The sequence below is a fragment of the Lichenostomus cassidix genome, chromosome 4 (assembly GCF_008360975.1).
Source record: "Lichenostomus cassidix isolate B80296 chromosome 4, HeHo_3.0, whole genome shotgun sequence".
NCBI classification, from domain to species: domain Eukaryota; kingdom Metazoa; phylum Chordata; class Aves; order Passeriformes; family Meliphagidae; genus Lichenostomus; species Lichenostomus cassidix.
Window position 1 is genome coordinate 64,594,190 of NC_139484.1, and position 23,267 is coordinate 64,617,456.

The window sequence follows — 23,267 nt, forward strand, 5'->3', positions numbered from 1 at the left end:
TATGACCCCAATTTAGTATCTCATCCAAAAAGCAGTAAGTAGTTCTGACAGTGCAGGTCTCCCTAAGATCTGTGTGGAAAAGTCAGACTTGGATGTGAGCCCAGACTTAGTGTTGTGCTGAAACTCAGAATTTCTGGGTCCTAGAATGACTTCAGGCAATCCATACTCTGACAGATAGGGACTGTGGGATTTGGAGTTAGTGACAAGGAAATTGTTCCTAAAATTACTGGTGGGGAAAATGGAAGGAGGAGCAATTGCAATTATTTGCTGCTACCAAGATAGGTGAGACCTGTTCAGGGAACAAAGGCAAGCTTCACTGCTTAATCTGGTCACTCTGACACATCCCCAGAGCTGGCCATTGGAAGGAAAAGAATAAGGAAAGAATAAGAGGCTTGCTCTGTGAATAACTCAGAGTGTGGGAGAATGAGACCAGCTTTAGGTAGTTTGACTTTATTATTCATCACATGTGCCTGGAGGCTTCTACCAACCCTCCAGCCTTGCAGTGCTGTGCCAAGGAGTGCAAACACAGCCCTGCCCTCGAGCTGTCACAGCCCAGGGTTACAGCAGTGACAAGGGGGGACACAGCCAGAGCTGTGAGGCAGGGACATACTGGAATGACAAACATGCTTGCATGGCATCCACAGCCTCAGCCACATTCATCCCCAGGCTCTGCTTTGTGGGATCTGTGGCAGTGGTAAAGCATAGAAGTGTAGTTGATAGAAGACAAGATGGTACCTTGTGGGGAGGTTTTTACCATGATTTAGAGGTCAGGATGTGAGAAAACATAAAAGCATCTCCAGGAGATATGACAGAATCTGTTATCTTTAGTGGGGGAAAAAATTTTTCTGCCATGATAGGGGATTAGATTTAAGAGCCAAGGAGAGACCAAGCAGTGAAGAGGCTTAGAGGCAAAGGCTCAAGCTTTTCTCCCAATCCCACAGAAATACTTATAGTATCAAGACATGTGCTATCAAGATGAAAAAATGAAATCTCAGTAACAGTGCTTTGATGTTTCTTAGCTGGTGGGGATCTTGAAAAAAAAAATTCATTGTGTTCGACCTCATTATAGAAAAGAAACTATAAATTCTCTCTGCTTTCCTCATGAATGATCCCTAAGGGCAGCTGGGGAGTCAAGTTGTTCCAGCTTTCACACAAATGTCACTTTTCACACTCAGGCCATGGTAGCTCATGAGCACCACTGCAACTTTGGACACACCAGTGAAATCACCACTGAGGGGGTTGTGCTGGTGCTGTGTAGTCCCAATCTTGGTCAGTATTTCCAATTTTCAGGTGCTCTTGGGCTAGCATCTGTATGACCTGTGCTTTGTGCATGAGGGATGTAAGAGAAGATTTTGTTGGGGTTGCAATGTTCCGTTGAGTTTTTGCCTCAATATCGTTAACATGAGAGCTGTTCCTGCTCTGCAATTCTGTGAACAGACTATGCAATGTATTTATACTGTGTCAAGCTTAGTTTTAAAAAACAAATAATTCTGAATCAGAAAGACAAAAATTATCAACATTTGAAAATTGTCAAAATAATATATTTTACAAAATTTTTTTTCAAATAAAAATTTCAGAACTTTCAAAAATTCAAAACTTTTCAGTGTGTCCTGGCAGCCAGGAAGGTCAACAATGACCTGGGTGGCATCAGGCACAGCATCTCCAGCTGGGCAAGGGAGAGGATTGTCCTGCTCTGCTCTGGGCTGGGGCAGCCTCACCCCTAGAGCTGGGGGCAGCTTTGGCCTCCACAATATAAGAAAGACATTAAACTATTAGAGTCCAAAGGAGAGCACAAGGATGGTGAGGGTCTGGAGGGGCAATACAGGGGAAAACCGAGGGCACTTAGTCTGTTCAACCTGGAGGAGACTGAAGGAAAACCTCACTGCAGTTGGAGCTTCCTGGTGAGGGGAAGAGGAGGGACAGACACTGATCTGTGCTCTGTGCTGACAGTGACAGGACTGAGGGAATGGCCTGAAATTGTGTCAGGAAAGGTTTAGGTTGGATGTCAGAAAAAGGTTCTTCACCCAGAGGGTGGTTGGGCACTGAACAGCTCCCCAGGGCAGTGGTCACAGCACCAGCCTGACAGAGCTCAAAGAGTGTCTGGACAATGCTCTCAGGCACATGGTGTGACTCTTGGGGCTGTTCTGTGCAGGGCCAGGAGTTGGACATTTGTGATCCTTTGGGTCCCTTTCAGCTCAGGACATTCTACGAATCTACAAAAAATATCCTAAAATGGGATCTCTCCCTCCTCTGTGGAAGGCTTCCTCCTTGATGAGCTGATATTTTCCAGTTGGGAAAATTTTAACTTCAGCGAAGAGAAAAACTGATGCTTAACACAGTGCAGAGTGGGGAGAAATTAATAAAGAGGAAATATGTTCAAAACACTAAAATGGAAGTTCCTTGAAGGATAAATAGATCTAACACAAGGCTAAACAGGAGACATTCCAATATATGGTATAGGATGCTTAGAGCAACCAAATTGGCATCTGAGAACGGCAGAAATAGATTTTTTAGATTTTATGTAGTGGGATTGAAGCCTATTGCATGGGTCTAGAAGAATGAATCAGTCATGACAGTCAAGGCACCAGGGCTGGCTGCTTGGTGTTACTGTTGTGATAGAGAAAGGACAGAATTCAGGAGGAGAGATTTACTGGGAATGATCAGGATAAGCAAAGGCATATACAGTTAGAAGGGGGCAGGTGGGATTTGTGTATCTATATGAATATCTATATTATTTATCAGGATGAGAGGCCAAGGTGTGAGATTAGAGGGCAGAGAGTGATCATTAATAAAGTTTTGCATTTGTAATTTGTGTATAGGCAGATACTAAATCAGACCAAATCCCGTATGGTTATCTCTGCAATGCTAAATCTTGTTTTCCCAAAAGAACAGCCTCTAAAAATTATTTTCCCCTGCTTTCTGTTTTTGTGATGTATAAGGATGGCAGTACTATAATTAATCCCCTCTTGACTCTGCTCATGGATGCTGTAACTTTATACAGCAGCATAGTTACACACTAAACAACCTGAAATTTTAGCTTCTTACTTACTTACTTGAATTAATGGGAGAAAACCATTCCTCTAGGGCTGTACAGGAGAGACAGGTTATAGAGCATGTTGAAAAGAAAAAAGTTAACCAGCAATTCAGTCATAATTCTGAGAAACAGCTTCTGATCATGAAAGAAAAAGGTTGTGTGCCTGACCTTCCTGGGCACAGAATGCCCCCAACTTTCACCATGAAATCATTGAAGATTGAGTCTCCTCTGAACCAGCTAAAGCAAACACAGTGCACAGTCCTTTTGAAGGTCTGTGCATGCTCTTCAGTGCTGTGCCTGGCCTCAGCTGGGCTGCTTCTCTCTGAAACAAGCAGTGCTAGTGTCTGTTTTGTGATGAGAAATGTGTTTTTGGGGGTGATGCAACCCCTGAACTTAGCTTTGCTTTGACAAAATCACTTTTATCATCGGCACTCCATTGTATTGGTGCATTCAGAACAAGTGCAGCAGTGCTGTCCTGGCGTGCAGCTCGTGGGGCATTGAAAGGGGGACAGAGGAGCAGGCTGGAAAAGAGGGGCTCTGCATTAGGGCTCAAGTTCCCACACAGAGTTTTAATGGCTGAACTACTGCAGCTGCTGGGACTGGAATCAAACAGAAACACCTGGGAAAGCAGGCACGAGTGCTTATGACCCCAGTAATTCAGAACCATTCAAATGGCAGGGGTGAGCTGAACAATTCCTGAGTGCAATCCCAGGGTCTGTCCTCATTTCTCATAAAGCAGTCATGGTTATTTTCAGGCTCTAGGGAAGCGAGTTGCTTAAACCAGGCACCACATCCAGCTGCTCAGACTTCAGGAAAACCATTCAGCAGACTCTGAGAGATTAATCAAATGGCCTGGCTTTAAAAACCTTACCCAGAGCAGGTGAGTCACGGCTGGATCTTGCATGTCAGAGCAGAAACATCCTTCCCCAGACCTGGGAGACACAGCCTGTGCCTCTTTAAATCTGCGCTGCGTGCTGCAGTGCTCTGCATTGTTGCCATGGCAGAAATCTCCCCATAGTAATAACCTCTTTCAGAGAAGGTTAAAAAGAGACAGTGCACATGCTCAGAAATGCTGCACTTGTTCTCTTAGCAGTTTGCAGCGGCCATTTCAAAGAAACCATCACAAAGACAAGAGAAAGATCAGGTACTGATATTTTTTCGTTTGTTAAAGGGGGTGACTTTTCTCTTTCCTAGAAGTCCATGCACAGATCTGTCTCTGTTCCCAGTTGCACTGCAGAGGGAAACCACCCTTGAAGCCTGTCATGATTATTCCTTGCAAATTCCCATGGAATAACTAAGAGGCAGCAGTTTGACATGATTTAAGATGATTGCTGCACTAGAGGAGCATTTGTTTCGCAGTGGGGCTCATATACAAAGCTGAGCTGACTCTGGGGTGGGTGATGTGTAAGGTACCCAAAAAAAGTTTGTGTGTCTGCTTTGTTTTGTTGAACCTTTGCAGCACTCAGTCAACTATGAGAATAGCCTCTGCTCCTCCTGACCAGGAGGCTTCTTCACCAGGCACTTCTAAAAGAGGCTGGTTTTGTCCTAATTTGCTCTTATTTGGAGACACTGCTGAATCCTATTGCAAAGACTGGTATTTTTGATTGTACTTGTTCTGATTGCAGATCACCATTCATTAAAACAGAAACCCCAAGCCGCTTGTAGTGATTTTAATTACTTGATTTTAAGGATTGTAGAAATAAGGAAAAGGATCACATCAGATCTAAATAGTGGGTGAGAGAGGAAACCAAATTATGAGGATATAGAAATTACCAGATCTTTTTGTTGCTGTGGGTTCAAATATATATGTGACTCTATGTATACATGTTTATCTCTTGCTTCTGAACCATTCCTTTCTCTTGTGTTTAGGATGAGGTGCACAGGAAGGGGATGTGTATAATGCTGCTCCTTTCCTGGGTGAATTGCTGGTTTGCACATGCTGCAAATGTTCGTGCAGAATTTACAGCTTTGCAATAGCTGTACCTGAAAAGGTGGATTGCACATATTGAAGAGCAGTCTTGTTCTGGTCTGTGTTTGTGGCAAAATGGGGAAAGCCCTTCCCTCTCCAGCCGCCCTCTCCTGCCTTTCTAAATGTGAAATACAATCTGTTCTGGGGAGTGCTGTACTCTTGCATTCAGTACATGCAGATTTGATGCTTTTATGCAACACTTTTTGCTCAGTAAGCACCAATTTAAGAATCATAATGAGGCAGAACATTGTCCTGCTTTCCCATGTTTAAGTGAAGAGACTTTTCATGTGGGTTTTATTGTATTGCCATAACTCAGCCTTGTTTAATTCTTTCTTTCTTCCATTTCAGTGTACAGGAATGAAAGGTAAACTTGGCTGAGCTAAGGACCTTCTTAGCAGTGGGCCAGAATCCTTGAGGCTTGGATTAAAATCTGTAATAAACAGTTGCAGTTTGAGCCAATCCCTTTCCACCTGAACAGTTTACCTGTTGGGTCAAGAAAATACTTAATTTGAAACTTGTTTAAAAACTTGCCTCTGTGTGAAGGGAAACTGTTGGTGGACCAGGCTGTACTAACCTCAGGGCATGGTGTAGCCTGGCTGTGGTGTTCAGGAACAAATGAATGACTGCAAATAATGGCCTGAAGCCCAGATTAGGAGGGGAAACAGAAGGTCAAAGAGTTTTGATGCATTTACCATTAGAAGTTCTACCTGTGAATTTGTGGAGGTTTAACAGAAGTCTTTTACTTCATCTACTTTCGGGAAGGAGTAAGTTTTTACAATCAGTGTGCTGTGTTGTGGTAATGGTTACCTTTAGTTATTGTACTTGTGAAAGATGATGTGAAAGTAAAGCAAGGCAGAGGCCAAAGACCTTGTTTCCAGGTTCTGTTCAGCCAGCTCTGTAATCCCTGCAGTTTTGATCTCAAAGTCTAACAGTAATTCCACATTCATGTCTGTGACTCTGCAGTTGGAAAAAGTCACAGAGCAGGCAAAGTTGCTGGCATCCTGGCTTGCAAATAAAACCAAAAACACTCTAGGGACTTCTTAGCTTGTGTAGAGATGTTCTCTCCCAGTTGAGTTTTGAGGTACAGAGGACTTTTGTTTGGTGTTTCATTTTCTTTCAGAGGAAGACTGACAAGGCTTTAGCCATCAAGAACATTAACTTCTTTGTAACAAAACGTTGTTCCTGTAGTGTTCCTCACTGACTTGTTTATGTCTCTTGACAAACAGAGAAGCACCCATTCCCAAGATGCTGGCACCCTGCCTTCTGAGGAGAGCTGTCCTTACAGTTCCTTTAGTTTTTGTGGTTGCACTACTTGTCACGGAGCCTGTTAGAGCTGACCAAGAAGCAGGAACAGCCATACCAGCTGAAAGTAGGTACCACCCTGCAGTCCTCTTCTGCAGCCCCTACTGCAGCTCTTGTGTTGCAGGACTCTGAAGTTTGCCCAAATAATTCAAACTATTTTGGATATGTCTTGTGTGCATTGTTTTAAAACCACAACCTGATAACATACCAGTGCTGTTTTGCTCCAAATTCCAAAGCTCTTCACTCTCTTATCCTTGTCTCCTGCCTGTTGCTCTCTTGCTTGTAGCTGAAATCTGCTATTGTTCTGCACATTTTCTTTTGTACAGCCCTTTGTAACATTGTGTTAGCCCCTTCTCTGCTATCAATCACCTTGTTTGCTTTTCAGAGTCATTATTGAGAATTGTTCTTTTTCAACTGACATTGACTGTTCATTGTATTTCATTCTTGAGAATGTTTGCTGTCTTAAGGTCATGAATTTTTATTAAAAAAATTCACAATGAAGATGCCAAGAAAGCGTTTTGTTAACACCTAGCCTCGTGGCCTTCAACCACCAAATTCTCCTTTGCTGATCTGTGTTGAGTTTATTTTACATTATAAACATAATGACAGGTCCTTGCATTGAGCTGTTCATGTCAAAACTGCTGTCCTCTCCTTTTGTCTAGTGTAAATATAGTGACACTAAAGTTGGGTAATGGTGCAACAGTGATGGAGCAGGTCTTTAATACTGCTCAGTGTGGGGTTTTTTTGGGTTTTTTTTTGGGTTTTTTTGGGGTTTTTTTGCCTTAGCCAGTTAAAGAATTTGGCAGGTTCCCTTTCTCCAGCAGGCAGAATTCCTGGTTGCTGGTTAGCACTCAGATCATGAGCTAGAAGCTCATTCTCCAGCATGTCAGAGGCATGTACAGCCCAACATCAAGTGTTTGCAAAGTGGGCTGACAGACACAGCAGGGTTTTCCAGCATTACCCTAGATTTCATCCTTTCATTCACCCCAGACCCCAAAGAGCAAACTAAACCTGGGCTCAGAATTTCTCCCCTGTGCAGTATTTCCAGTGAAGTTGTCAGCAAGGCACAGGCACTGAGAGGCAAAGGAGAGCAGATCTGGGCCTGATGATTCAAAGATATTTTATCATGTCTACATTTGCTCTGTCTCAATACTGCTGTCTGTCAGGGCTCATGTCTGTGTTACATGGGGATCAAGGCAAAGCAAGACTTGTGGCCTCCAGTCTGGGTGTCTCCATCTGGGAACATTTTCCTAAACACTCCACTAAGTCCAGATTGCAGCAGTTCTGCTAATCAGCAATGCCCACTAATAACAGGGCATCTGTTTGGACAAAGCTGTATCATATTCAAAGTTAGAGGCTGAATGATCTGTCTTTGTGATATTGTTGTCAGTTTTATTCCATTGGTTTTCTATTTAGAGCTCATGTTTGTGAGATAAGGAGACAAGATTTTTCTAGGGAATAGGTTCATGTTTTCAGACATAATTTCTGAAAAACCTGACGATAAGGTTGACAATGTACTTGGTTAGTGGAGCAAAATGAAAGGCTCAAGTTAAGGGTTTATTGTTTTCATACGATGAGCTGTGGATGGAAAAGTGGAACAGCAATATATCAGGAAGAAAAATATTAATGTAAATCTGAATTAATTCTTTTATCATTGAGAGACTGGGTGGACCATCATAGTGGACCATTTACAATCACCTGGGTTGTTCAAGAGTACCTACATCAGTACTTACTCTGTGGACTCTTTTCTGTAGCTCATTCTGATACTCAGAATCACTGTTTAACCCTTCTAGTTAATTCTTCATGCCATATGGTCATGATTCTCTACTAAGTGCTCTACTAAATGCTCTCCTAGGTCGCCCCTGTGTTGATTGCCATGCCTTTGAGTTCATGCAGAGAGCTCTGCAGGATTTAAAGAAGACTGCATATAATCTAGACACAAGGGTAAGGAAACATTAAATGTCTTTTTTTTTCTTTTCAATATAAAAGGAAATGCTGTGGATACAAGTAGATAAGGTGGATGGATTTTGCACACTCAGTGAACTGTATTGCTCTGTGTTCTAAGGTGAGGTTGGTTAATTACATTTCAGCCTTCTCTGCAGTAATCTGTGGAATTTTTTTGCTTTGGGGTATCAGGGACAACAGGAGTTATAGGACAGTGTGAACTGACCATCCTCTGCCTTCTATCCTTCTCTTGCCAAGTTATAGCCATTAGTGCTGCTCGTCTCATTGCAAATGCTGAGCACACACCTTTGTTTTTATGTCAGGGGGAGTAAGGTGAGATTAGAATTTATATTTAGTACCCAAAAGGAGAGAGGCAGCTCAAACAAAAATCCTACTAAAATAAAATACTCCCCTGCTCATGCTTTTATCCATGGGGAGAGGCTAGGGGTGGAAACATCATCCGTAGAGAGTTTTTACATTTCTCTGATTTCATAATGATGAAAAATGCCACAAAGTAGAACAGCATAGGGAATGAAACTTGTCTGGCTTGCAGTCAGCGTGCAGCATTTTCCAGGGCTGGTACCTTCCTTCTGTGGGGGATGCTGACTCTGTCCCTTGCTGCTGCAACCTGCAATCTGTGCCTACCTGTGTCCCAGGAGGGTGGCTCTGTCCCCACCTCCTGTGTCCCCTTTAGCTGAAGTGCTATAGATACACTCCTGCACAGATTGTTCAACAGAAGGCACTCAACTTTTCTGCTTTTCTAATCTATGGTCAAGGTTGTTCACAGGTCAAAGCCTTGAATTTGTCCTTGAGGAATAGTGAGATTACTTTGAGCAAGGTCCTTGATGTTTAGGTAAAAACACAAGGGCATGAACAAAGATGCCTTGAATTGTGACATACTACAAAAAAATAAACAAACATCCCAGCAGAACCAGATTGGAATGTAGCACATTTACAGCTAAACAAAATATGTTCAATAATTACAGGTCAAATATATTTTGGCTTCTTGAAGAAATCTTGCCAATGAATCTGCTGAGCACTGTATAGAGACCAAACAAGATGTTCAGATTGTGCTGTAAAGTGGTTACAGCACACCTCCTCCTTCCTAGACAAATCTTTAACTTTTCACCAGAATTTCTACATCTTGACACAAAATCTCCAAAATTTTTCTCTGGGTGTCTGGCTATTGCAGTGACCTTCAGCTTCAGACCAAGAGAAAAACTTTATAAAACGCAGGTATCCAAAGCAGGAGTAGCAATAGGAACTCCAAAGATAGCATTTTAAAAAGTATTAAAAAAATAAAAATAAGACAGCCAAAGAGATAAAATGAGGATAGAAGAAAAAGTCAGTTGAGATTAATATCCTTTTATTGACTTTCACACTTGTAGATTTGACAGCAAGCCTGAAAATGCGATATATGTTCATGAAGACAAATGTATCACTTCCTTATCACTTTAAAATCTAAATCATTTGATCAGTATTGAAATTCTTCAGTTCCCCATGACTAGAACAGGAATATTCTAGTCATAAAGCTAAGAATTCTGCCTACATCTTCAAAAGACAAGGGAATATTTAATAGTTGAGGACTTCTTGGAACTGCCTTCTAGAATATTTTAATTCTTATTTTTATTATTCAGCTGTGACCCAATTTGATGCAAACTGAGAGTTTTAGGACCACTGCTTTCAGCCACATATATATTTCACATTTGACTATTTTAGTCTGTTTTGCTGCTTTGTGGGGCAAATATTTCTGTCCCTGAAAATACAATTCCCTTTGTTAATATTCCCACTGGAGACACTAATTTCCTTGAAAAACTCTTATTGTTTGCAGGCAAGATTGTTAGATGATGACTAAGCAGCTCCTAACTGTGTTGGAGGGGGAGGGATTCCCAAAAGCTTAGAGAGGAAATTCTGATTTAATTCCTCCTGCACATCTTACCCTGCAGTTCTGTGCAGGGGAAGCCTATATATAGCTTTATTGCACAGCTCAAGAGCTTTCACTCTTAATTTGGCCCTGGGTTGATCTACAGGGTGCTTCTCACAAAGCAAACTGACTCTAGCATGGGTCACAGACTTTTTTTGAGGCCACAGACTGGATCTCCATCCTTTTCCAAAACTAGCTGTTTTTGTAACCCACACAGATGTGATGATGCTCTGCTAATTGTCAGGCATGAGAAGAGTCACAGACCACTTCTGACAGGCTGGTTTCTACACACACACCAGGTCTGTTTACCCCTCTGTGTGCTGGTTTTGGTAGCTGCTGACCTCCCAGAGCAGGCTGCAGGCTGGAGTAGTTATTTTGGCAGTGAGAACTAACTCTGAGCAATATTTTCTGGGTTTATCTGTGGTTTCCCACTCAGCCAAAGTGCTGTATGTGACTGTGAACTGCAGAGAGGTGTCTTGTGCTGCTGGGAGGGAGCTGCTCCCAGCACAGCCATTGAGGCAATTCACAGCCAGCTCCCTGTGGCATCTAAAAGCTGCTCAAGACAGAGCCCAGCAGGGAATCAGCCATGAAACAAATCCTGGAGAACAAATTCAGACCATGAGCTACATGGTTCACTCTAAGTCTGCACTTTTTTTCAGAACTCCAGCCCATTTTTCAGAGTTAACCAGTAGACATTGCATTACCTCTTTAAAGAGATCATTAATTGCATTTTTAGCTGGAACTTAACAGCTTTTTTGTAGGTTCAAATTTTTTTTAATGGTTTTGGCTTGGCTTGTTTTGTTGGGTTGTTTTTTTTGTTGTTTTTGGGGTTTTTTTGTTTGTTTGTTTTTAGTTTTTAGTTTGGATGGCTGGTTGTTGCTGTTTTGATTTGATTTGATTTTATTTTAAAACATGCTTTAACCTACCAGGCAGTAATAACAAATCTATGTGCAAACAGTTTTGTGATCACACTCACAGAACAGTCAGCAAAGCTGTATTTACTGACATTCATTTTGTTCTTTATTGCTTTGTAAAATGTCAGTGGTTACATAGAATGTTTAAAGCACAGTAAGCTGGTGTGTGTCCCTGAAAATGAAAAGAAAGGCTTGAAAATGTTATTAAAGATATTTAAGATGGTAAGCAGCCTTGGTGCTCAGCTCCAAAAATGTTGGCATGCTGTCAACCTCCCTTATTCAAACCACTGCAAATGATGTCAAAGAGGTGGTGAGAAGGTGGTGATTGAGTGACTTTTCACTGATTAGCAAAGTCTGATCAGATCTTTACAGTTTTGCAGGGCAGCTGAAACAATCAAAAGTGATACCTGATTTAATATAAAACCACAGGGCTGTGGCTTTTCCTGAGATTTATCATCTGGGGAAAAAAGGCTGAGCAGCAGATGGCTTTTCCTGCAGTAAGAAGGCAAGTGGAGAGCAGGATGCTTCAGCCCAGCTCTGCTCTAAGTGCTTCAGCTGATGTGCGTCAGTGGATGACACAGCTTTTAAAACACAACCTTTAACCACAGAGCAACTCCATCTCACGCAAAAGTATCAAGTCAGGCAGGTGAAGGATGGGTTTGATTGGCATTTAGAGCTCGTAGCCTTCATAATGCCCTTTTTTTAATGTGTAGCTGGTTGAACCAGTAGGGATTAATTTGGTGAGTGGACTTCCCACAGCTAGTGTGTCTCATGACAATAGGGGCAAAGTCCCCTCTGGGATCAGGCTGATCCTCAGATACAGCTGCAGCTCATGAGAGACTAACTGAGGGGGAGATTTGATGTTGATGTCAAATATCTCTGCTCCATCATGCATCTACTGAAGCAACCAGCATTCCAGACAGCCAGGAAAACCAACTGTTTTAGGCTCCAAAACATATTATCAGTATTATATTATTAGTAGCAACAGTGAAACAGGAGAAGTTAGAGAAGTAAATTTCTTCACTGAGAGCAGGTCCAGGCTGTAATATTATAAATTTAATTTTTGAATCTGTTTTTAAGTAAAATAAGGTATCTTACATGATTTTGGTTAAGCCTCTAATGAGCTTCTGAGCTTATGCTCCAGTTTGTGCTGTTGAAGTAAGATTGTAAGAAAGTAAAATAGCTTTCTCCATGTCACAGGAAGTAGTGCTATGGTGGTATGCCAAACAACCCCACAAAACCCAAATTATTTTGCAAAGCAGTAAACAAAACCTCTGATTTTTACCCCAAAATTCATCTCATACTACCAGTTCCAAATTGTAGAATAAAAATAAAATGGACTTTTCTTTGGGAGCTAATTAGTTTTACAATGCTGACACTTATTTTTTGATGATGTTGTTCCCCCCTCTTACAGACAGAAACTCTGCTTCTTCAGGTGGAAAAGAGAAATCTGTGCGACTGTGTAGCTGCCAATCTACTGAACTGAATCCTGGAGACACCTGAGGAGAGTCACCTGTTCAGCAGTTTTTAAAATGCAGCTGTATAAAATACAGCTTTATGGAGTTCATTTTTCAAGCATGTATGCCCCAATATACTGATGAAATTGGAGCCTGTGTCTGATGTATTTGTCTGTTCTGTATTTTTTTTTAAAGTAACCTCTTTTCACATCTGCTGGATTGCCAGTAAGGTCTCAATTCAGTAATTCTTTTACTTGGTATTAGAGTGGGGGAAAATGTACCTGCTTTGGTTTTTAAATCCGAATTTGCCAAGTGTAACCCACAAGATAAATCTGGACAACAGTGGCCTAGAGACAGCTGCAGCTGTTTTTTGTCTCTGATATGAACATATGTCTGTGGCAACTTCCCCAGTTCCATTGAGACATGACATGGTGGTCTCTGTAGGCTTTGCCTCTGTATTAAAGATGATGAAGTCCTTTCTGTTTGCTGTCTGTGCTGTGACCACTTTCAGGCATGTTGTAGTTCTGTCAGCTGTAATCAGGCATGTGTCATGAGGAGTTCCATGTCTGCTGCTCTTGGACCAAAACAGTTTATATCTCAATGCTGAGCCTTCTGTTATCCTGCATAAGAGTATTATTTTCCTTAATTAAAATGTTTGGTTTCTTCCCCTCCCTCCCAGGACACTCCACTCTTCACCTAGTGTATCTCTAAATAGCTTTATCTCAGCAGGTGAGATGGACAGAGTAAAAAGGAGAATCAGGGCATGACTAGGCAGCCTGGCCAGTGCCAGCTGCACCAAATGCTGCCACCAGCAACTGCTCAGCAGCACATTGAAGGAAAGCTCCGTGAAGTGCCAAAAGGTTTTTTCATGAGTATGCTTTATTTTGCTTCGAGTGAAACACAGTGATTAGGTCACACATATTTGGTTCATCCTGTCATGGACTGAATGCTGAATGTTTTGGTTTTCCTTTGTGGTTGCCTTTTGTTTAGTAGTTGCTCCTTTTGTTTCAGGTGTGAAGAAAGACTTTTGTACGCAAAAGCTGAGATTGTTTTCTCCTCACCTCTCCCCTTTATTGTTAAGATACTGTGTCCACTCACAAGTTTGAAGTAGGCTGAGCACTTTGAGAGGGTGTTTGGTGTTTTTCTGATGTGATTTAGAGCTGTCTCAAACCCTTCTGACAGTGAGACCTGGCTTGGGAAGTGGATGGGACAGCTGAAGGTAAAAGTCTCTTCAGGTGAATTAGGAAGAAAGTTTCTGCCTGTGGCCTTGCTTCTCTAACTAATTTGGTGTGACTTTGCTGGAAGTGGATGAGAGAGGAAACACAACTACTGGAGCTGTAGGTATGGTAACAAACAGCTGGGGGAGCAGGGGAACACCACAAGGACCCTGAGTGGCTTCCCAAACCTGTCCTTGGAAAACCACCTCCTGTACACTGGGAAGGGCAGGATGCCCTTTTTTTGTGTGACCAGGACACAGGCCAGCACAGAAGCCCAGTGTGAGTGGACTGGAGAGGGGATGCTGATGTTATTTTTCCAAACTCCCACAAGGAGCAGCTGTGCTGTGTGTTTTTCACTAGGTCTGTTCACACAGCATGGGAGCACTGGCACTGCTCGTTTGGGCTGCTTGGCAAAACCTGAGTCACTGCAAGCCTCACCTGCAGCTCCCCTCCCAGAGAGTGGGAAGGGACAGCCATCCTTGCTCATGCATGGCAGAGCACTCTCAGGATTTGTGGGAGCAAAGCCTCCTTTGGAGGGCTTCAGCTGATCCTGGCTGCAGCACAATGGCTTCTCAGAGCTCCTTGGCTTTTGCTGTGCTTGGCTTATCCCCATCTTGTTCTAGCTTGGCTTTGTTCCCCTGCTTTGCTCTGGACCTGGCTTCTCTCTCCTCTCCATTTCAACCTCCATTCCCCCTTCCATTCTGGCACTGCCCTCCCTTTAGTCTCAGGGATTTCTCAGGGCACTCCAGGCCCCCCATCCTGGTCACTCTGTAGTCACTGCAGGTCTGGGTGCTGGGGCTGATACGCTGATACAGGTCAGCAGCCCCTTTAGTCCAGCTGGAAGCACTGCCAGAGCAATGAGGGACACTCCATTTTCCCATGGAGTGAGTGACCATGGTGCTGAGCAACATCAGCATCTCCTTCCCAGGGAAGAGGAATTCACCTGTCCAGGGAAGACACTGTGCAGAAGGGTCTCCTTTTACCTAAGAGCCAACATTCCTACTGCAGAACTTGGACAAAGTCCCAGAACAGTTCAGTTTCAGATGAAAGCTCTGCTCCTGAAGCTGAATTATTCTGTGGACTGTCGCCCAGGCTAAGCTCACTGGATTGTTACAGGCATGATCAGGAATCCAGCCATGTTTGCCAGATGGAAACACCTATAGATCTTCATGAATTTTTCCCTTGGTGATTGCACAGACACTGGCTTGAACAAAAGAAAATCAGACCATGTAGAAATATTTTCCTTCAGTCATTTTGCTACACTCCTGCTTTATGATTCACCTTGCCAGAACTGGGGAAGTGAAACAAGGGACATAATTGGGCTGTTGACCCAAGAGAAAGGAGCCAGGAGGGGGAGAGATGAGGAAAGGGGAATAATTTTCTCATTCTCTTCCTCAGAATTGGAAAAAATTAAGATTCCTTTCAGTCTGCAGAAGCTCTAATAGGACCAGGATTTTCCTAGTGGAGATTTCTGCATGCTCTTTTAAAGTCCACCTTACCTATTCTCTTTTCATTCAATGACTGTTCTGTATTACCTCTTGTTCAAAACCACCAAAATGGCAGGAGAGCAGCTAAAATGCCACCAGTTCTGAAAAAGGATTGGCAGGAAGATCTGGAAATTGCACCCAGCAAGTAGAATATCTATTCTGGGCAAGTGAAAAGAAACTTCTGAAAATTTGAATATGTAAAATCAGGTTTAGTATGACAGAGTGACAAGACTCAAGACCGTTTTTATAGAGAAAAAGAAGACAGAAGAACCATCTGAACTGCTGACAAAGGAACTAGGATAAACAGAAGCAATGTGCAGACTGGGAGACTTCAGTCTGTTCAAGACATGGCTGAAGGAGATGATAGAAGTTCATAACACCAAAAGTGACCAGGGAATGGCTATTTGCTGTCCCTTTGCAAAGAAGCCATGGGATGCACTGAACAGCATCTGCTGGAGGCAGGGTCAGAGCAGGTATGAGGATGATGCTCTTGACCTACTCTGTGTTCCAGCTGTGGGAATCTGCTGCTGTGCATCCTACAAGATGTGCGTTTTTTCTCCTAAAAATCCAAATGTTCCTGTTAAATCCAAACTGTTGTTACACACATACTCATCAGAGCACTGATGCATCCTTGCTGTCTACCTGGTCCTATTTTACTCCCTGTTCTACATTACATGGTGCTTCTTGCCTGCTGACTGCACTGAAAGTTGTCTGAGGCAGAGAAGCTGTAGTGTCAATTGCACTGTCAGGTGGCTATCACACCTTTAGGTGTGGTCAACTTACTAAATAAAAATCACAATGCAAAATATTTTGGCCTGTTTTTCTAGATTCAAGCATAGTACTCTTTTATATGGGTTTGCAGTTTAATCTCCATGTAGATATTCCTTAACCTTCCAACTCCATCTTGCTGCTCCAGCTGTGACTTTGTAGAGATGGGGAGTGGCAGAGATGGTATTTTCAAGACTTCTAAACACCTTAAGATTAAAAAGTGGCATAAAATATAAGAAGAAGAGTTCCAGGCATGGATACCATGAGGAAGGAAATGCAAATATCTGCAGATATCCTATTTTTACATTGATCTGCCCACACTTTTCTTTCCTCACAGTCAGGGCTGTCATAATTTGATTCCTGCTCTGAACCATGCACTTTCTGAAAATCTGCTAACTCATCAGCTTGTCCTCATTAGCCTTGAGCACCTTTTGCTGTTTAAATCAAAGCAAATGATACTGCACTTTTCTGGTCATTTAAGTGACAAAACTATAGATTATTCTCTTTGTCAAGAGTGTCTGAAGATGGGGCAGCACTGGCAACCCTCCCATTATTCTTCATAGATCTTCCCTTCTTTGAGAGTCCAAATCAGCTGGAAAGACTGCTGACTGATAATGCAAGTTTGACCCTTCCACAGAGTAAGTATGATGCAGATTTCAAGGGAGAACAATGTTCAACTTCTTGTTTAGATGTGGGGGGGGGGATCTGAGTATTCTCTGTGTGTGCATTAATAGCTGCACTTAGCACCTAATGTTCATTCTCAGGCAAACAGAATGGTAGTCTCAGCCCTGAGCTACATCTAACTGTTGGATGTTTTCTAAGAATTAATGCTTTTAAAAAAAAAAAACTTTATTTGTACCCAATTCTTTTATTTTATTCCTTAAGTCCAAAATGTGTTTGGCTATGCAAAACCCAGTAGGCAACACAGACATAAAAATTAAGGAATCCCATTACTGGGATTTTTTTTGCAATTAAGGACCTGTGTGAATTGGTGGAAAAAGAGGAAAACACAGCTTCTATTCAGTTTTAAGTGCTAAGAGTGTCTATAACATAGCATTTTGGTGTGTATAAATATATTTATCTAAGGGACTTTTCTACAAAATAGAAAGCATGGGAGCTTTTCTTTATAAGAGAGTTCTGTCTAGTCCAAATTAAGGAAAGATCTGCTAACAGAAAGTACCTTTTACCGCTAAATCTTGACCAACTTTTGTTAAGTAAATTTAGGCAAACAATGCTGACAAAATCTGTTGTTTTCTGTGGCTTCTGCACTCAGCCAGGTGAAACTTAGCATCTTCCTTTGCATAAATCCCAACAGGCTTTAAAGTTCACAGGTTTAGTGAGGTTATATCTATTAACCTTTTGACTGCAACCTACAAAGATGACCATACAGTTTCACTCTGCAACTTTTCAGATTAATATAGGGTCTGGGGGGAGACACAAACATCAGTACCAAAACCAGAGTTATCAACATTTGTGACTGCCTGAACTCCAGGCTTTCATGGGAGCAACCTGCAGTGCTAAAAGTCAACTCTCAAAGTTCTGGGCATCGTGGGCTATTTTTCTTCCCTGCTGAAAGAGCAGAACTTCATCCATGCAGTGAATTTGATACACAAGGCTTGCATTCATCCTGGACTATATATACACATTAGGACAGCATCCAGCCTGTGAACTGTGTCTGCTCTCAGCCAGCAGCACTAAATATAACTAACACACTACTCAGGCTTGCACTGGAGCAGGACCTGAGCAATGTTTAAATGCCTTTTGACAGCTGGTGTGTTGCACATTGAAAGTATGGTTTGGGTTATATACAATGCAAAATCGAACAACATTTTAGCCATGGAAGGTTGAACCATGCCCTGGAAGTCAACAGCTTTGCTAAACTACAATGAAATCTTCCCACCTGCCCCTTCTGTGGGCACAACAGGCTGTGCAGAGAACTGCCTGTGCCTTTAGTCACTCTGGCTTTGGTAGACACAGAATAATATACCCAGCACTGAAAATACCAACCAACAGTTTCTTACCAAACACATGAATTCAGAAAGGATTTTTACACACAGTTCACTAGCCAGGAAATAATGACATGCTTATATCTTCCTAGACAGAGATAAGATTGGCAGTAGCATGGCAAACAGCTCAGCTTTGTCCTCAGTGGCATTCAGAGCACACAAACAGCACACAACCCTTGCCCATGCTGTAAACTGACCCCATGTCCAGCACTTAGATGCTTGCTGGATTTCCAGCAGTCCAGGGGAAACCTCATAAATTAACTGGGAAAGCTGGTATTTTGCCAGTGGTTCTTATTTTTTCTTGGAACCAGAAGCCTGAACTGACCCTCATTTCACAACAGCTTGACACAGCCCCTCCTGTGGAGCTGAAAGCATTCTAGGCTTTTGAAAGTGTTTAAAGATGCTTGCCACACTTGGCTTCAGTTGATTTTTGGAGAACTGATCAAGCCTGGGTGCTTTTCACATCTTACACTGTGGTGAAAGAAGCCTCTTGGAGTTGACTAGTTCCTACATTAGGGGATTTTAGTGCCAAGTTTCTGTCATACTCCGTATTTGCAGTGTCACATGGACTTTGTTGGGACAGCTTCAGTGTCTCAAAGCCTTGCAGTCTGACCAAGGTTCAGCTTGTGGTCAGACTCTTGAAGGGTTTTCCAGGAAGCCCTGAGATAGGGAACTTGTCAAGCAATGATGCCAAGAACAAATTGGTCATTTCACGAGGGAGACTTTTTCCCCTCACCAAACCTGTGAATTAGTGTGTAAAGATGCTGAGCCATCAAGCAAAGGTGAATCATCTCATAGCATGAAGAATAAGGTAAGTATAAGGTGATTTAATTTTCAGTCCTTCTGAGGCCTGAGGTGGCTGTCAGAACAAAAGACAATACAATTTATTCTGTTTATGGGCTAAGATATCTAACAGTGCACCAACCTCTCACCTCTCGATTCATTGGCAAGGTTGAGATTTACTTGTTTAAAGGCAGATTAAGATACTGTAGGCCCTTAAAACTGCCCTTTAGCCAAATGTCTCTGAATTCCTTTATCAGTGACCCATCCCAGAATGGGAATGTTCTGACATCATACTTGCTTTAACCAGAAAACCTTTTCCTTTGCCCTGATAACTGAGGGAGGAGAAATAATAAGTTTGAGTTTCAGATGCTGCACAAGTGCAATGAATTTCTCCCAGGGGTGTCTGTGTTTGTGCTGGAATTATAACACAGAGAGCTGGAAGTGACTGCCTGGGGAATAAAATTATTCTCAACCACAGAATCGGGAAAAACAGGAAGGGAAAGGTATTGATAAGAAATCACTCACTTCTTCCCTTGTCTTTATGCAGAACCATTTATCCCAATGCCATTCCCAAATGATGCCTAATTTATACCTGCAGGCTTAAATATTCCCTTGTCTTCCACAGTAAATCCATCCCAGTGCCTTCCTCATTTTTAAGAAGTTTTCCAGGGGCTTTGGTTGTGCCTTCTGGTTTGTATCTGGTTTTGCCATTTAAACCTGTGGTTATTTCTGCTGCTGTTGGTGTCTCAGATAGTTTCTAGCACTGCAGTGACCAAACCAGACAGAGCACTGCAGCTCAGGCCTTCTGCTGAAGGCAGCCAAAGCTCTTGCACCTTTTTTTTTGTATCCCAGTATTTTTTGGGGGAATGACAGAATACTGTGAACCAATTTCAGCTTGTGACTCTCTAGCTTCACCAGAGAAGTACCACTTAAAGGGCTGTTCCCCATTCCAAATATGAGCTGTTGATTATTCCTGATGGAGTCTAGCACTTTTTTCTCATTTTTATAAAATTTTATTTGGTTTTTAGACCCTGTTTTCTAGCTTGTCTGTCTGTTTTAGAATTCTAGTCCTCTCCCCCAGCATTATTTATAACCTCCAGGCTGATGTTGCATTTTAAATAACCACTTGGCTTATTCATTTTCCAGTTATTTAATGAAATGCTGAAAAACCCCTGAACTAAGTGAGTCTTTGCAGTCCTGATGTGACACATCTTTCTGTGGGGACAGTGACCCACAGCTAACTCTCAGCAGTGACCCAGAGGGTTTTGCTGGCCTCAGAGAGGTTTCCTTAGTTTGCTTCTGACAATGCTGTGTGACACAGCAGCAGAGATCACCCTGAAGTTGATTAAATTTGGCTTTCCTTATCTGCAAGGCCTGTTACCCTGCCACAGAAGGATACCAAACTAGCTTGACTTGATTCTTGACAAATACCTCTTATTTGTAACTCCAGTTCTTCTTTTTCAAATGCTTACAAACTGCTGGTGGGATTATTGTTTAAAAAACATTCTTATGGATGGATGGCAGATTGGCTTATGTGTCATTTTCCAGTTTCTCTTCCTCATTTTAGGCACAGTCACTGCACTTACCCTTTTCCATGGCTGGTATAACTTACATCTTCCCTGAGCTCTCAGCACTAATTGCTGCTGTTGGCTGTTCTTCTTTCAAACTCCTGTGGTATGTCCAGTGATAGCCCTGACTAAAAAGAGAGCTCCAGGCAGATTAAAACATAGAAAAGGGACCTGGCACAAACCTACAGGCATCAGTAACCAAAGTAAATTTCTGCCAAATGTTCTTATCTAGAACATGTTCACTGGTATTAGTTGTGTGAACCTCATGCTCAGTAGCTCCCCTTATTTTCATTGGTAGATAAAAGAGATGCTTAGCCCTGTATCACTTTCTAGGCATCAACTTGATTAGCTTTCCCCTTCTGCTGAACAGACAGTAAGCTCTTCCCTTGGGTTTTGTCATCCTTCTTTTACTCCCCTTGTGTTTGAAGGATGCTTTCTTCATATTTTCATGTTTCACACTGTTTGTATCTGGTTTTGTATCTTGGCCCCACTGGGGTTATGCCTAAGGTTATTCTCCTGCCATTCTGTTACTCAGGTGATAGTGACCAGACAGATTCTTCTGTGCCTGTGCTTTTTTCTTCTGTTTGAGGCCAACAAAAGGCTTATGGCCATGTGAGCAGGCAATGATGTAGCACTTCATATCAGGCTGGGATTAACTGCCCTGTTTGCCATGTGTACCCATGACTGTAATATTGGAGTTATCTCTAAAAACAGAACCTTTGCCTACATCTTGCTTTTATGCACACATATTCAACTCAGGCCTTTAATATAAGTAATTTTAACTAGATATATAAATTTTCTTCCTCCACTTCAAAGATGTAAATTTCAATACCCGTAACAATTTTCAATAAGAAATTTTCCAAGGAAGCTACCAGATGTCTATCCTCACTAATCATCTTCTCTTTGAATAACTGATCATTCTGATTGCTTTGGAGGAAACTATTTTTTTCTTTTAGCAAACCATTATTAGGTGTGTATTCTCCATAAAAAAAGAAAATTAAGGATAAACATTTCTGACAGGCCTCTGGGAGCCACTGTGATATTGTTCAGACACTAAATGGACTTCTGTGAATCTCTTGGAATTTTCTCATCCTCCAAAGTAAATTTAGCACTTGTATCCCTTAGCTATGGTGATAGCTTATAGTGAATGTCATAGCAGAGCAAGTCACACAAGTGCTTTCTTGTTTCTCCCTTCTTCAGCTTTGTTGGAGGTGAGAAAATAACACAGATTTCTAGAACTTTTCCATGGAGATTGGCTCCTGTTCTCTGTGAATTGAGAACCACATCTTGGACAACATGGTTCTGTTAGCAGGACGAGTTGGAAACTTTTTTTCATGTTTATTAAAAACCTTGGCATTTGACACAAAAACTGGCCAGACTCTGTAAGTGCAATGTCTGGTTATTTTATGTTGGCACTGAGCAAAAAAACACAAAAAAACCCCATTATTTTAAGCTTAGTAGTTTAAGTGACACTGAAATAACACCTTGTACACCATTAGGTGGTGGATACAGAATGCCCTACTGCAGATATCACAATAGTTACAATTTTAGAGAAGACGATATTGATGCCTTGAAATAGTATTAGAACAAACAATGCTTTCTACCTTATCAAAAGGTATTGCACCTGTGGGTAATTCCTCCCTGTCCCTTCCTTGAAAGTCATGTGTGAAAAGTAGGTTATAGCCATGGGACCATAATGAGGGTATGGGCAAGAAACACATATGCCAGGATGAATGGAAGTGTAAGGATTTTGGATTTTATGCCAGAATTTCCATTTGATGTTATTTGAAACTGCAGATCAGGGCTAGGCTATGTGACCAGCTCTAACTGGGTGTACAGTCAAGCTGTATAATGTCTGTTTATAACCTGGCTCCTTTGACAGGCATCCAAGGTCTGTGAAGAGACAAACAATGTAAAACTGGTCCATCTCACACAACCTTCCTTCAAGCATCCAGCATCAGAGCTGGAATGAGAAATCTCAGCTTCTCATGAAGCCAGTGGAGACATTTTGGTGCATGTGTGTTCCCTGGCTCACTTCATGAAGATCCCATTGACAAAGACCTTCATCTGGACCTTCTACATAAGGGAATTTGAGCTGCAGTTGCACTGTAGGCTAAAAGTTTGGCAGTGTGTCATTCCTGTAGGAATTGCTTCCACCACTCAGGGCTGCCTCCTGCAAAACCCTAAATTGCAACAAAGGCAATTCCAAGGCAAGTCCACTCTGCCAGAAAGTCCTGTCAGAGGACTTTAAACCAACCAGATCCAAAAGAGCAAGCATTGAAGGGAGAGCTGTAAGAGGTAATTCTGAAGAAACCAAAGAAGTGAGTGAAATAGAAGCAGAGTGCAGTGCTGGTGACACTCTCTAGGGCTGACAAAATCCAAGGATGAACTATGTCTATGTCTGGGAAGACTGATACCTCCACAGCCTGGCAGGTTGGTTTTCCTGTACACACCAGGAAGGCTGGGACCTGCTCCTTGCTGAGAGATGGAAAGTCCTTCTGTGAGAGAGCAACAAAGCCAGGAACTGAACTGGTATGGTGCAAAATGAGCCTTTAATTGTGCTCTGGGGCAAGCAGGTAAGTGTGTAGGTTTTGGCTGGGCTTTTATCATGGTTACCAGTGTGATGCTGTGCAGGATCCATTTTCCTGGTTGGTCCATGTGCCAGGGGTGCTGTTTTCCACAAGGCTTCGTTTCCAGGGAAGTTAAACCTTGACCATAATGGATTCTTCCCCAAAGTACAGGGTACCATCAGCAGGCCTGCAGCTTCATTTATCCGAGCGAACTTCTGAGTTTTCATCTCATTTGATACCTCACAGAGTGAAATCCTGCTTTAAGAGAGTTACAGCTAAAGCAAGGGATGGGAGCTGGTTATTTCAGCACAGTCCCTTGGGGAA

The 23,267-nt window shown here is 42.2% G+C and overlaps 1 protein-coding gene across 6 annotated transcripts; it reads left to right on the forward strand.

Annotated features, from left to right (window-relative positions):
* Positions 1–611: 611 nt before the first annotated feature.
* Positions 612–13,022, forward strand: NICOL1 (NELL2 interacting cell ontogeny regulator 1). 6 transcript variants are annotated; one of them, XM_085059630.1, is made up of 5 exons: positions 3,765–3,914; positions 4,125–4,178; positions 6,230–6,372; positions 8,161–8,249; positions 12,502–13,022. In XM_085059630.1, exons 3-5 carry the CDS (start codon positions 6,249–6,251, stop codon positions 12,571–12,573), a joined length of 285 nt encoding a protein of 94 aa, XP_084915756.1. In that variant the 5' UTR covers positions 3,765–3,914; positions 4,125–4,178; positions 6,230–6,248; the 3' UTR covers positions 12,574–13,022. The 6 variants fall into 6 exon arrangements, with proteins under 6 accessions (XP_084915759.1, XP_084915757.1, XP_084915756.1 ...); XM_085059633.1 differs by lacking the exons at positions 3,765–3,914; positions 4,125–4,178 and adding an exon at positions 612–694; XM_085059631.1 differs by lacking the exon at positions 4,125–4,178 and having other exon boundaries at positions 3,760–3,914.
* The last annotated feature ends 10,245 nt before the right edge of the window (positions 13,023–23,267 follow it).

Coding starts and splice junctions, on each gene's coding strand:
- NICOL1 (XM_085059628.1), top strand. CDS start 3,937: ATGTCAGAGCAGAAACATCCTTCCCCAGACCTGGGAGACACAGCCTGT. Junction 4,179..6,229: donor AAAGACAAGAGAAAGATCAG/GTACTGATATTT, acceptor CTTGACAAACAG/AGAAGCACCCATTCCCAAGA. Junction 8,250..12,501: donor CATATAATCTAGACACAAGG/GTAAGGAAACAT, acceptor CCCCTCTTACAG/ACAGAAACTCTGCTTCTTCA.